Genomic DNA, 15,854 nt, shown 5'->3' on the forward strand with positions numbered 1-15,854 from the left:
TTAAGCTCAATCAACAGCATTATTAGCACAATGTTGATTAGCACAAAACATTATTTCATCCCTCATTCATAAAAAAGAACGAAAAGAAAATCACGTTAACAGTAAGGCACTTAGTATGGAAGTGAATGGTAAATGTAATAAATGTTAAAATACACTGTTGCAAAAGTATAGCCACAAGATGTAAGCATTATACAGGTTAGCATGATTTTACTGTGATAACACTTGTAAACCTTGTAAGCAACTTTATGTTGTCATGGCAACAAAGTAGTAATATTGGATTTAACTAAACAGATAAGGTTATGAAGCGATTTTATCACACTGAAATAATGTTAACACATATAATGTTTATGCTCATGGCTACACTTTTTCTATTGTGAGACCCTTGTAAGGGTCAATTTATGTTGTTGATTGAGCATAATTTTTATTGCACTCATAACATTTCTTTAAGAAGCCAAGCTTTGATATTGTAACCTTTTTTTAAATTTTTTTATTTATAACTGGATTCTCAATCTTTTATTATAAGACTCCTCTGACGTGAATCACACTACAATGAAGGTTGCGCACCTTGAAAACACAAGTGTAAGAAACCGCTCTGTAGAGCTTCATTATTTTCAGATTCTTTGAGGCACACATATATTTTGAATTTGCATTTTGAGATTACCATTTGAAACATTGCTCAAGAAACCCAGCATCCATAAAGTTACTATATAAATTCATCAAAGCAAAACACCAAGACTATTTAAAGACATTTATCAGTGACTCTGTACAGTGTATTGGTTTTGAACTGATAACACTTGCATGTGTTCATACAGATATTGATTCATGCAGACCTATACTGTTATTAGAAAACCTATAGTACCTGGAATACTGCTGTCTACTCAATTATTTGAGATTTTTATAGTTTGATCATGTTAACTATTCCACACCAGGAAGTATGCTGTGGTAATATTCAATCATTAGACAAATTACACTTCTGAGGGTGGCGAGAATTCATGTTGTACACTTCCTGATGTAGTTGCATGCTTTGACCAGCAGGTGGGGCCCAGATTATCCTGTCTCAGAGGACTCGGGTCTTTTCTTCTGCTCAGTGCAAAGCTGCCAATTTTACCCATGATTTACTGCAGATTCAAAACAAACTATGCAAAAGAATAGCAATAAAGCTTTGTAAATTTTTTCGAAGTGTCTGGCAGATGAATTTGAATTTTTCCAATTACTTATAATTTTCATGAAACGTTTAGTTTAATGATTTAAACATTTAATAATAAAAACGATAGGTTACCGTTTTTGTAACCCCAGTTCTCTGAAACATCAAGTGGAGAGATCCACCTATGGAGAAGCATCCAATTGCACCAAGTCTGGCTTGACAGATAGGCGCATGTGACCAATGCCATTTAAAAGGCCCTTATATCTGAGACCATAAAATAAACTGTACTAGAGAAACCTTCTCCATGCCTGGGAAAAATCTTGTACAAGAATGATGAATAAAAAGGGCATGCTGATGCCAGTGCAAGGAGTATATCTGTTTTGTAGGACAAAATCTTTAAAGAAATATTTTCCAAGGGCTCAAAAGGCAGCTGTGAAAGAGCTTCCAGCACCACGGAGAGGTCTCACTCAGGAACAAGCTTTCTAGTAACTGACATAGAATGGCGAACACCCATCATGCATCTATGAATGAGAGGATGCTGCCCTACTGCTGCATCATTGAAGTCAATGTGGCAAGCAGAAATATCTGCCAGGTAAACATTGATGGTTAAAAAATTGTTCCCTTTGTCCAAAAGGTTTTGTAGAAAGCATTGTGTATCTGTGACTAAACACTGATATTACACCAAATGATGTGAATTACAAAATTTTTCAAATACCCGTCACTTACAATAAGACATAGTCCTCGTGGACGAGGCCCTAGCATTTTGTAAGTGGCGGGTATTTGAAAAATTTTGTAATTCACATCATTTTGTGTAATATCAGTGTTTAGTCACAGATACACAGTGTGTTCAGGTTGGACCTTTCAGGGGCCGGCCCATAGCGCCACCCTGTCTGAGCGAGGGTGGCATATTTCTCTGTTTGCCTAAGACAAAGGGTCTGTGTGCAATGGGAGTGGGCACGGCTGGGCATGAAGGAGGGGAATTATCTCCGCCAGCCACAGTGCTTTGGGCCATCTGGGTGCTATGAGAAGTAGTGTTAATCTCTGCTCCCTCATTCTGGCTAGAGTGGGAAAAATAAAACTGAGAGTGGGAAAGTCATAGAGCAGCACATTGGGCCATGGATGTGCTAGTGCATCTACACTTAGTGGGGCGTCCTTTAGAGAGAAGAATATAGGGGAATTGGTGTTTTTGCGCGAGGCAAAGAGATCGATGGAAGCCCGACCGAATCTCTCCCATAACATGCATACTACCTGAGGATGGAGTCTCCACTCTCCATAGAGAGGGTACCCCCCTTGACAGGAGATCCGCACCAGAGCTCAAAACACCTGGGACGTAAGTCGCACTGAATGAAAGGAATTGCTGACTGCTCCATACCAAAAGTTTGTAGGCTAGGCAGTGAAGCTGAGGGGAGCCCATCCCTCCTTGGCGATTGATTTGTGCTATAATTGTGGTATTGTCACAGCGCACTTGACCTTGATGCCTCTGAAGGCGCGGTTTGACTGCAATGTGCCTTTTCTTGCTGTCGGGCAGACCAGAGAGATTTAGCCACTGTGCGTGTTCACCCGCAATGGATAATGCCATTGAGCGGCTGGAGGCTTGGATGGCCTGGCGGGCATTACGCAGGAAAAGGTTATTGACAGTTACAATTTCCTTCCACAACTTCGAGCTGTTCTCCCCAGTAGAACTTCATGTGCTTTGCACACACTAGGAGGATGAGCAAGAGCTGTTTTCTCAGGACAGGCGGCAGCCCAAACAGTTTCTCGTCATAGACATCCCTTTCCCAATTGACAGTGTTTTGGAGTGCCGGCCATTCAATGTTGAGTCGAGTGGCCACTCGCTCACACCCTTCGAAGAGGATTACAAGCGGTAACACTGCTGAACCGCTGACTGGTGCAGCCTGGGCCGACGGGATAGCCTCCTCATTAACAGCATCCCTACGAGCCCTCAAGAACAGCATCTTCATCTTCCCCAGAGCCTGGTGGCTGGTACGCGAATAAGGAAACACCGGGAAGAGTAGTGTCCTCAAATAGACACGAGTCAGTTTGGTCAGCCCAACAAAGTGCATGCAAAGTCTGGGAGGCCCCCAGATTTGCAGCGTCATTGCCATTTCCTCCATCCGTGTCATCATTTTCAAGTTAAATGCTTTGGGGAGCAGCTACCTTGAGACTACGGCACAGGAGCTTTCTGAGCAAGGCGAGACAATGGCTGCGGTTCTCAGGCAGAGAAAGAGCTTCCTCTGCGTGTTTCAACCATATACACATGGGTATTCCTCACTGCAATTAGGGCTCTGCAATTGGCCGAGCATGCCCGCAATTGCTTGTTCCTGGAGTTCACAGATGTAGTGGGTTTTGACTGAGCCATGCTGTGGAAAACCGCTGAATTTGTATTCCCAATGTATCAGCAGGCATTTAGCCTGAGATGCAGAAAAAATAGCAATGAAGAAAGGTAGGCAGCCGTAAAAGCGAGAGGGCCAGTGAGCGTGGGTGATTTGCAGGCAGGATAAAACAGCAACTGAACGGTATTTTCTTGGCAGTCACACCTAGTGGATGCTGATCCTAGGATGTGTCTTCCTGTAGATTGTTAAATGCAGAGGTGGGTAGAGTAGCCAAAAACCTTATTCATGTAAAAGTACAATTACTTAAAAAATTATTACTCAAATAAAAGTAATAATGTTATAATTTACTTGAGTAAGCGTAAGAGAGTGTCCAATAAAAAGAATACTCAAGTAGTGAGTAACTAGTTACTTTCACATATAACGTATTGGATGTTTACTCTCCTATATTCCGTTATATGATACACATTTAACATACATTGCAGAATGATTAATAATACTACTAATATTAATATTATTGTTAATAATGTAAATTGTCATTCACCACCATGTTCCAAACCCATATGACTTATTTCTTCTATACATCCAATTAAAGGGATAGTTCACCAAAAAATTTAAATGCTCTCATTTTCTCACCCTCATTCCATCCCAGATGTGTGACTTTCTTTCTTCTGCAGAACACAAATGAAGGGTTTTTTTTTAAGAAAATCTCAGCTCTGTTGCTCAATACAATGCAAGTGAACGGTGACCAGAACTTTGAAGTAAAAAGTACAAAAATCATACGACTCATACAATGATTTTCAGAAGCAATATGATAGGTGTAGGTGAGAAAAATATACATTTATATAAATGTATAATATATAAAGTCCATTTTTTACAATTAATTATCTTGCCCAGTAAGTGGCGATATGCACAAAGAATTGAATCACCAAAAACACAAGAAGAAGAATGTGAAAGTGGAGATTTATTAGTAAAAAAGGATTTAAATATTGATCTGTTTCTCACCCACACTTATCAGATCTCTTCTGAAGACATAGATTGAACCAGTGTCATTTGAATTCCTTTAATGCTGCCTTTATGTGCTTTCAGAGCTTTGGTACATTCACTTACAGAGCTGAGATATTCTTTTAAAAATCTTTGTGTTCAACAGAATAAAAAAAAAAACTATATATATATAGTTTTATATTATATATATTTATATATATATATTCTGCCATCCTTACTGTGGAGTTCTTATGTTCACCCAAAAAGTTTAATTCTGCCATAATACAGTGGAACACAAAAAAATGGTGCTAGACAGAATGTTAGCCTCAGTCACCATTTATTTTATTGCATCTTATTTTTCATACAATGTAAGTGAATGGTGACTGAGGCTGCCATTCTGCTTAATGTCCCCTTATGGTGAATTATCACTTTAATGGGTGCGCCTGGTAAAGTTTTGAATCATGTGGATTTTTTAAATTAAATGTTTAATGAAGGTAATCTATTATGAACACAACAAGGTTATACTTACTTAGTATACTTGGATAACTTTAAATTATGTATATGTACATCACAATAAAGCCAGCATTTTTCAGCTGATCAGAGTCTCAAATCTTAATATTTCATGTTGACATGTATATTTCAGTAAATGAAAAGGGTATTACGCAAGAAGCATGTTTAAAAATATTGAAATCCCCAAACCTGCTCAGAATGCTGTAAGTTACATAATAATATCTATTGGAATGTACAACACACCTAAGACTCCGGAAGTGTGGGCCAGTGTCTAATCACTAAAACTAGATGATCTGGAGCCTCTCTGTTCTTTGCTTGGGGCAGGGCTAATGGTAGAATCATTAGGCAACATGGGTAATGTGCTATCCTGCTGTGTATCCAGTTGCTGCAAGGCAGCATGGGTATTGTAGTGCATCTCAACTGACTCTGAGGCAGAGTGAGTCATCCATTAGGCCCCCTGGATCTGTTTTGGAAGCAACAAGCGTACTGCCCCCCTTACAAGCCAAACATAATTGCTCAACTTTCTGACACTGGAATTAATGACTCTTTATTAAGCCTGTTAATAAAGAGTTTTATTCTTTTATATTCTTTACACTCTTTTATAGTGGCTTGCAAGGGGACCTAATGCACACTTTGAAAAACAAATGAGCAATTTTTGGTCTCATGTATAGAACATTTAAAGCTTAAGTGCACCGTTGGGACTAATGTGTAATCATTTAGATGTTTAAGGCATTGTTCACCCCATTATTTTCTCACCCTCATGTTGTTGCAAGACTTTTTTTCTGTGGAGCACAAATGAAGATGCTTGGCAGCTTCAGTCACAAATACATTTAATTGCATCTTTTTGATATTGGTGGTCTCCGCTCCATTAAGTCCAATGTGTTTCTACCTGTTGCAGTGAGGGTCTTCTGCTACTGGCACTAGCAGCCATCACAGCCCTCCTGGTGAGGTCTATGGTCATGGCTGAAACAGAGGACCCCCTTTAGAGCTTGGCATCTTTCAGCAGCTTGCCTCCTTCACTGAGTGAAACCAAACTTACTTTTCCAGCTCACACAACATCCTTACAAAACTTTGGAGTCAAAGAAGTAGCTCATCCATGAATTCACCTAATACACCAGGTAAGAACTCAAAAACTTTAGTTTGTATCACTCGTTCTTTACTACGATGATCATTAAAAAAATGTTTTAATACTGTACACAGTGATCATCCATCATCCTAAAGTTCTATTGTCCCACCAGCATTTGCATTTTGTTTATAAAATGTGACATGCTCCATCAAAATAATTTGTTGGTCGCAATGGGCTTTTTATTTTCGGGTTTTATCTTTAAAACTAAGTCAATTTTATAATGAAATGCAAACGATACAATGCGGTTTGTCAAATTGCTTTATTTGCTGTCAATTTGTGTGAACATAGCGGCTCTTCGGTACCTCTGGAAAGTTATCCAATGTCCATAGTTATCTTAAAACACTAGAAGAAAGAATATAGCTAAAATGATTATAATTTTTTTTTAAGTAGTCTCACTGTGCTTTCCCTTAACAGTGACATTGATAATTTATGGAGTTTGATTGATAGATTCAGGTGAGTCTCTGTACTAGGAGTACAATATGTCAAATAATTAAAAATCCTCGTGCTCTGGAGACATTAAAAGACACTTATGTGCTCAAGCTGACCCTCCCGAGAAGGCCCCGAGCCAGGGAGTCAATTTGGTCAGAGAAATTAGGGAAATTCGGTGCGAGATGTTGAACTTGTTGGCAATGCTAATGAAGGTCGTTGTTGACTTGAGGATCTTGCTATAATACGTCAGTCGATCACTGCCATGGAGACTAAATTCTCTGAGGTGGTTACAAGAAGGGGGGATGTCGAGAAACTGATCGATTATCTGGAGTCATCGGAGAGGGAATTATCTACTAATCCGCTAGAGACCAAGGTGGATTTGGAGCGTGGCTGGGAGAAGTTGGAGGGCATGGAGAACCGTAGCAGGCGGAATAATGTCCAAATCATCGGGATTCCTGAGGCCAAATTCCCTCAGGATATGGTGAAATTCTTGGATGGGCTCTTTCCAAATTTGCTTGACAAAACAGGCCATAAGCTGGAAATCAAGCAAGCTCATAGGGTTTTGGCTGGTTCCGCCTAGCGGCTGAAGTTTGTTTTGTGGAGTAACACACCTTTGCGACAGTTTTGTGGATGAATCTACATGCTCTTTGTGTTTATTCTGCCTATTGGCTGAAGTTTGTTTTATAGATTATCTTTTGTTGTGTAATTCTGTCTCACAAAATGTTTTATAGAAACACCGGACTTGAGTAATCCGATGGAAAAGTTGTCGCTGGGGCTCTCGTAGGCGTACATGGAATGTTTGAGTTAAGAGGGATGGATGCCAGTTGGTGCTGTCATGCGCGGGGTTAATGCACACTTTTAATTGTTTCTGTTTGTTTGTTTCTGAGCAAATTTCGGGGTTTGATTGTTGCACTAATGTTGGAATGTGGGCTTTATCATTTTGTTTTTGACATTATACATTTTTTCTCATATGTCAAAATGTAAAATGTTAATATGAGTGGACTGTCTCTCTCCACGTGGAATGGTTGTGGCACTCCATAAAAAGAAGGAATGTTATTTATATTCTTAAGCTTAAGAAATATGATAGAATGTTTCTTCAAGAAATGCGTCTTTCCCCGCATGAAGTTTACAAATTTGGGAAGATATGGGGTTGAAATTTTCTTGAGTGCTGGCTCAGTTAAGAGCAGGGGAGCCATTACACTGATAAGTAAGCATCTACAATTCAAATGTCTGAAACAGATTAAAGATAAATTAGGAAGAGTCATTATTGTTTTAGCAGAAATTTATGGGCAAAGTCTTGTTTTGGCTAATATTTATGCACCTAACGCTGATGATCAGGGCTTTTTTATAGATCTTGAAGGGATGTTGCAAGCTGATGGCACCCCTCATGATATAATATTGGGAGAAGACTTTAATCTTTTGATGAACTCAGTCCTTGATCGTAGTGAAGCAAAAGTGTGCAAGTTCCCTAATGCAACATTGACGCTTCACAGGATGTGTAAAAATCTTGGTCTTACAGATATTTGCAGACTTTTGAACCCATCTGGTAGGGACTATACATTTTTTCATCAGTCCATAAGATTTACTCTTGAACAGATTTTTTTTGTTTATATCTAAGTCCCTCATTTCATCTGTGGTGGACTGCTCAGTTGTAAGCATCTTAGTCTCCGATCACGCCTGGTGAGTTTAGAGGTGTTGCCACATATGGAGAAAAATAAATCAGATAGTTGGTGGCAGGAAAATTACTTTACTGTGAAGAAGGCTGCTTTCTGACCTTTCCAGATGTTTATGAGAGTAAACAGAAAGCCGCAAACACAGTGCATATAAATGCATATACCAGTTTTGAGTCTTAAGCACCTTTCTCGCAATAAATTGCTTTCTGGTGTCCATGTAAACGAGAACACTGAAATTGTGATTAAAGGGTTAGTTCACCCAAAAATAACAATTCTTTCATAATTTTCTTACCTCTATGCCATCCCAGATGTGTCTGCTGGCTGTTTGACGGTCCAAAAGGCATATTTAGGCAGCATAAATGTAATCCACAAAACTTCAGTCGATCAATTAATGTCTTCTGAAGCAAATCCAGAAGTTTGTGTAAAAATAAATTGATAATTAAAATTAATTCATTTTAAAAATTGCTTCCTGCCAGCATTCGACACAACATAATTGATATTTAATACGTTTTTAAAACTTTAAATCGTTGGTGCTGGCCAGTGGTGTATTTCTGTTTTAAATGAACTAACTCTTGCTTGACATTCGTTTGTACCAAGTGCAAGCTTCTGGCTTCTCGTGTGAGCTCTTGTGTCACAGATGCATCGACTGCTTGCAGGAAGCAGTTTTATAAAGTTAATTAAGTTTTAATTATCGATTTATTTTTACACATACCTATGGATTTGCTTCAGAAGATATTAATTGATCGACTGCAATCATGTGGATTACTTTTATACTGCCAAAATATGCCTTTTGGACCGTCAAGCAGCCTGATGCCACCATTTAAATGCATTGTATGGAAAAAAACTAAGCTGAAATCTGCTTATAAAAATCTTAATTTCGGTTCTACTGAAGGAGGAAAGTCATACACATCTGGGATGGCTTAAACGTAAGTAAATCTTGAGAGGATTTTCATATTTGGGTGAACTAACCCTTTAAATGGAAACCTGTTAGCCTGGATATGGCCTTAGTTCTTCAAAATATGATCTGTTTTTTAAAAGTTGGTGATATTTTAAAATCTGCATTGCAATTGTTGAAATTACATCAATCTAAACAATTAGCATTGTATTTGAAAACAAAGGATTAGTGTGGCGTTATTGGAAGCCGTTTGTTATTGTAGTAATGCAACCTTGCAGCTGAAGCAATTAGATCACTTTTCGAAGGATTTGTCAGCAGCTGAGTAACCTGTTGTTGTGTGCATATTGTAATTGCATATAATTGTCTTGTCTTAGGTGCATCTCAGCCAGTGTTTCATGGCTTGGTGCTCAAGTAAAGAAAAAATTTGTTTCTTAGTACCCGGTAGATTTTGTCCATCTTCCTGCATCTATTGTCATCCTCTCCTCCTCCTATTCCCATCAAAGATTTCTACATCATTAATGCTCCTTAATTCATACCTTTGCCCCTTCACCCGTCCCCACACTCTCCTCTCCACCCGTCTCCTCCTGCCTCTCTCTGACTCTAGCCGTTTATAATTAGAGCTGGTAACAACCTCTATTAAACCTCTACCCCCCTCGTGATGTCTTTGAATGTCACTGGATGCCGTGGCAACCTTCTTCACTGCACCCCACTCCACATCATCAGTGCCTGGAGGGCTCTTTGGTGATTGGCCTGTTTGTTTGCTGTGCTCATGATATAACAACAGATGGAATTTATTGTTGTATCTAGAGCATTGATAGTTTAAAATAGGGCTGGGCAATATGGAAAAAATATAAATCTTTAAAACAAAATATGGCCTTGCATTTAATACTAAACTGCAAAAGGCTGTGTTTTAAAATCTGATTATCTACATTCATCATTTCAGTCAGCGTGGAGTGAGGATCCTCTAGAGGCACATGCTAAGTATCATAGCGATATTAAATGATTTATCAATATATTTCAACTTGCAAAGTTTGTCAGAATTATTGCTTCCCAAATGGTGGCTATAGATGCAGATACATTTGAAACATGTCAAAGAAACAAAGCAATAATTAGCGATCTATCTGAATCATCACAGTAAAATAAGAATCGGTGGATGTTTGATTCTCCTATTTAAATGATTATATATTAAGCGCCAAGAACTGTCACTTTATAATGGGTATTTAAAGAAAAGAAAGGAGACAGTTCATCAACACTCGCAGCATGCAGAGGCCAGTTATGGTTTTATTAAGCTTGTGTGTACATTTCATGATGGACAAAGATGAGCTACAATCACACTGTACATTTGCACATGATAATAATAATAATAATAATAAATTTTATTTGTAATGCACTTTACACATGAAGGAACATCTCAAAGTGCTACAAGTGCACAGGTAAAAAAAAAAAACAATAAAAATAGATTAAAACACTTAATAACAAAATTAAGAACAATTGGTGACAACAAGAACAGGATATGTTTTAAGAAAAAGCAGTTAAAAATAAGTGGGTCTTTAATTTATATTTAAAAACCTCTATAGACTGTGACGCCCTCAGGTGATTAGGGAGAGCATTCCACATTCTAGGCGCAGCTACCTGGAAGGCCCTATCTCCCATAGTACGGAGTTTGGACTTAGGAACCTGGAGTTTGTGGCTGTCAGAAGAGCGGAGATGTCGGTGTGGATTATGCAAAGTAATGAGTTCTTTAAGGTACACTGGTGCGCTACCGTAGACACACTGATAGGTCAGGAGACAGATCTTATAATCAATCCTGAGTCTAACAGGGAGCCAGTGAAGTTTTTGGAGGATGGGTGTGATGTGCTCAATTTTGCGAACCCCCATCAGGACCCTGGCAGCGCAGTTCTGAATGTACTGCAATCTTTGTATGCTCCTGCCAGGGATCCCAACAAGTAGTGAATTGCAGTAGTCAAGCTTGGAGGAGACAAAGGCATGCACCAGCATCTCTGCATCAGAAAAAGAGAGGGAGGGGCGGAGTTTGGAAATGTTCCGGAGATGACAAAGTGCAGTTTTACATGTGTGTTGGATGTGAGTGTTAAATGATAGGTGGGCGTCAAATCGAACCCCCAAGTTTATTATAGAGGACGTCAAAGAAATATCATGGCCAGCAAATGAGTAGACTGTCAGGGGGGAAGATCGGAGTTGGTGTGGGGTCCCAATGAGGAGACCTTCAGTTTTGGTGCTGTTTAACTGGAGGAAGTTATCCGTCATCCATGCCCTTGTCTCCTCCAGGCAGGCATTTAAAGTGGAGAGTGAAGGTGTAGATGATATGGGGTCCAGCTTGACATAGAGCTGATAGTAGTAAATAGTAACAGGTTCTTTTATATCAGTCTCCATGTTGTCAACCTGTTACGTTCCTTTGAAGCACGCACACGTGTGCTGCTGATCAGATTGGAGGCAGCATCAAGCCAAGTGCTATGAAATTTTTTTTTTCTACATTTTAGAAAAGTTTTAGAAAAAGCAGCAATGTTCTTTTCCTTGAAATTCTAGTAAAGGAGTTAAAGCTGAAATAAACATCCAGCATCATTTTAAATGAAGCTTCATGTGATCCAGGGTATCCAGGCCATCAAGAAGAAACGAATGTCAATCTGTTCAACCATGAAGCGCCCTTTTGTTCTCTTGGGGACATGTTGTACAGTTCTGTTCCTCCAATAAAAGGTCATTCCATCTGCAGAAGCCTTTCACCATAATGGGCTTCATGCTTTGCACCAGACGAGTTCAGGAGCACGTGTCAAATGTTGTGCACTCTCACTTTTAAGGGGTACGCACAAGATGTTTGTTTTTTTAGCATTAATGCATGTCCATGTCTGTATTATGTCTTGCTAAAGTAAATCAATAGTTCAATATAAATTAATAATAGAGTTTTATTAAGTATCCAGATATTCACCATATTACAAAGGGCATCTCTACCACATCAAGAGGTTCTTCAGCCACAGACTGACAGAAGAACATGGTACTTTCTTTGAAAAAAAGAAAGTACTTCGAAAAAAAGAAAATACTTAGAAAAGTACTTTGAAAAAACTTTCTTCGTTTTTTTCCCCCCTTGAATGTTTAATCAATGTTTTCTTGTAGAGGTTGAACTAGGGTTAACAATTAGCAATATTAATGTGATATCAAAGTGTCTTAGAGTCTTTTTGGGCATATATTGACGAATGTAGCAATTATTTTTTTTGATGATTAATTGCTCTTAATGTCAGCTTTCATCCCTCACTTTAGTTTTAATAATGAGTGTTGGTAGTAAAATCAAGTTTCACGTACATTGCTGTGACAGGGCGGAGGGCGGGGCGGGGGTTGTGATTATACACACCCGGTCCCTTATCGGGCTAATTAAGCCTCCGAGAGGGATAAAGGCCGACTGCGGATGGTGGTGCTTTGATAGATTGCCTCATGTGGAAAGCCTTATGTTCTATGTAAATTGGTACGTTTGTGAATAAGCATTTTATAATCTTCCAAAGAGTGTGTTCACTTACAAGTTGTACATGTGAAAACTAGATACTTTTTTTTAATTGTTTTATTTCTGCTTTTTGACAAAGTAAAATTGAACACAAATTGTGTCGTTTATTGGTTAAAAAGATTAAGTGTCCAATAACTGATTTTCAGTATCAATTTTTTTCCTTTCTTATTTTTGACACAATTAAATAGAAATCTATCAAATCATGTATTGGAATATATTGGAAACCAGATATTAAAAAAGCAATAACTAGTGTAATATCAGTTAAAACAATATTGATCAAACCTATTACTGAGATTATTCATCTCTATTGTAAACCAAATGCCATTCTTACATCTAAGACACTGATGATGATGATGCTATGATTTACTATAGTATGTGAAAGCTTCAGATCCTGTGACATTGACTCTATGGTGATTTTAAACCCAGAAGACGAAAATGGTGCCTAAATCCTAAAATTTATGGATGCTAACTTTGTCTTCTATTGTGCACAATACATACACACAACATCTCAAATGTAGTTTTAATGTGTCATGAACCTTTAACACATTTATTTCAAAAACTCTACTAATTCTACTCTACTGATTACGAAGAAAAGTGTAATATTGGTTAAATAAATGAATCTGTCAAACCGGTTATCGAGATCTTTCATGTCTAGTAAAAACATCTACTAAATGTCATTCTTACATCTGACTGATGTATAGCACATTGTCAAACGCAATAAAAAATGCATCTTCCAGACTGCACACATAAAATATCCCTCTCGGAGGCTTAAGTGTGACAGATGAGTTTGCACCTCAAGCTCTTTTTATCTTGGGGAACAATCCAAAATTATAAATTCAGTTGTAAATGATTCAACCTGTATGAAATTATTTCTCCTGAATTCCACAGGAGGCCTTTCTCAACACTCAGAATCTTGTCATAATCTGTGCAAGTGTGCGTGTGTGTGTGTGTGTGTGTGTGTGTGTGTGTGTGTGTGTGTGTGTGTGTGTGTGTGTGTGTGTGTGTGTGTGTTTTCTGGATGGGAGGAGCATTGCAGTTGGGTCTGTGCAGAGAATGAGTCATCGCAATGTTCTGTTTGAGGAGAAAAAAATCTGTATGCATCTCCTGTGCCGTGTGTGTGTGCGCAAATGTGAATCCTCACATTGGGTGTAAGTGCATTTGTCTATGCCTTAAAAAAAGGTTGTTTTTTTGCTGTAAATGTATAAGGGCATCCTATCAAGCTTTCATGATTGTTTATCAATTTATTTGTTCTCATTTGCTCTTACATGTGCTCATAAGAAGTGTAAAAGAAGTGTGTTTTAGCAGAGTTGTCGAAATTAACGTGTTAACACATGCTATTAATTTAAAATGTTTATTTCGTACATTTTTCTTAATCGTGGTTAATGCATTTACCAATGTTCACATTACATTCTGTCATGTAATTAAGCTCTCTGTGAGTGCTGAACATTAGTTGGAATAGGGTTGGAACCTTTGCGCCGTGTACAGGATCATTACAAAAACAGCAATTTCTGTCAATGATCAAGTGATTGGGAAAGGACCTCCTAACCGTAATGTTTTGTTCAAAACAAACCAAGATGGGACTTGTGATAAGCTGGATTCACATGATCCACTGGAGTGAAGCATCAGCATTTTCCAGGCGTCGATTTCCAGACAATTCGAATTATGTATAATTTACGTGCACAACAACCAATACAAGATGATTTCTGCAAATGCTTTTCATGTGACGTTCATATTATTTAAACGCAGCTTTACGATTGTTGTAGCAAAGTGTATAGCCACTATTAATATTGTGGAGGATGAGATTTAATGCCCATTGCAATGAAAACACAATCTATGGGACTAGATATCTCAATTAGTTAACCTCCCACTTAGACTTTGAAAAACATTTCATGTACTTGAATTGGTGCTATTTTAGTACATTTCTGTCTTTATACTGAGGAAGGCTTTGTTTGGAAACAAACTTCTACTGAATATAAGAAGGACGTTAGAATGGATCCTTAGTTCAGTATAAAAACAATAGAAGTCAATGGAAAGTTCTTAACATAATAGAAAAGAAAATGTGTGTGTGCGCACCAGTCCTTTAAACCCAGTTGCAGAAAAGCACTGAAAGCTCATTCTACTTCCCATTCTCTCAAAGGAATGTCTGGCAGTCACTCAAACAAGGACATTTAAAAAACAATCTCACAAACTGGAGCAAAATTTTCATTCCTTCCAGTTGATTCAGTTCCTTTTCTTTTGGTTGGGTTTGATTTTTTGACTTGACAACACTTTCCGAATGGATTTTGTGAACCTGAGAAATTATCTTTGCTCATAATAAAGATGGCTAACTAATTGCTCATTGATTGGGCAGATGTTATTCCAGTGGTACTGACAGACTTTGTGCTATGTTGGATCAACTTGCTGTGAAATGATTCAACAGCATTAGCCAAGGTCTTTGAATGTCTGGGCATGAGTGATATTCCATTCCCAAAGAGGGTTCCAATACAGAGACCTGTCACCTTTAAAAAATACCTTGCACAAATAAAACACCTTTTCTGGCTGGTGGAGCCCTTTTTTCCCCAGACTACTTATTTTTTCAAAGAAAATGTGAGTACTAGCTTAGGGTTGGAAACAGAGAACCGGTTCTTATACAGAACTGGTTCCATTTAAAAACTATACTGGAACCATATGATTTAAATGACTTTATTTTTATGTTCTCCTCTTTTCTCACCATTTTGGCATGCCCAATTCCCAATGCGCTCTAAGACCTTGTGGTGGCATAGTGACTCGCCTCAATCCGGGTGGCAGAGGATGAATTTAATTTGCCTCCACGTCTGAGACCATAAACCAGCACATCTTATCACGTGGCTTGTTGAGCGCATTACCACAGAGACGTAGCGCTTGTGGAGGCATCCACACACAACTCACCACGCGCCCCACCGAGAGCGAGAACCACACATTATAGTGACCACAAGGAGGTTACCCCGTGTGACTCTACCCTCCCTAGCAACTGGGCCAATTTGGTTGCTTAGGAGACCTGGCTTCAGTCACTCAGCATGCCCTAGATTCGAACTCGTTACTCCCGCTGGTAGTCAGCGTCAATGCTCTCTGAGCTACCCAGGCCCCCTGACTTTTGGTTTCTTAAACTCTTCTTGAACATGCATTTTTCCTGCAAAAGGAAATGACAGTGCATGGCCAGTGTAATGCGATTACTGAACTATTAACTCTGATTCTTTTGAATCTTTAGCACGAAGCACAGCACTCACTGAAGTGGGA

The 15,854-nt window shown here is 38.6% G+C and overlaps 1 protein-coding gene across 2 annotated transcripts in view; it reads left to right on the forward strand.

Moving 5' to 3' along the window:
• LOC127647152 (histone deacetylase 5-like) overlaps positions 1-15,854 on the forward strand; it is a 115,771-nt gene that overhangs the window by 15,036 nt on the left and 84,881 nt on the right. Inside the window, exon 2 of one of the 2 annotated variants that reach the window (XM_052131234.1) lies at positions 5,867-6,086. The exons of the other annotated variant lie outside the window; for it this stretch is intronic. Within the exon in view, the coding sequence (XP_051987194.1) occupies positions 6,065-6,086 (22 nt within the window). The 5' untranslated portion in view covers positions 5,867-6,064. The remainder of the gene's footprint in view (positions 1-5,866; positions 6,087-15,854) is intronic. 2 annotated transcript variants of the gene reach the window in all.

Source organism: Xyrauchen texanus, chromosome 8, assembly GCF_025860055.1.
Source record: "Xyrauchen texanus isolate HMW12.3.18 chromosome 8, RBS_HiC_50CHRs, whole genome shotgun sequence".
Lineage (NCBI taxonomy): Eukaryota > Metazoa > Chordata > Actinopteri > Cypriniformes > Catostomidae > Xyrauchen > Xyrauchen texanus.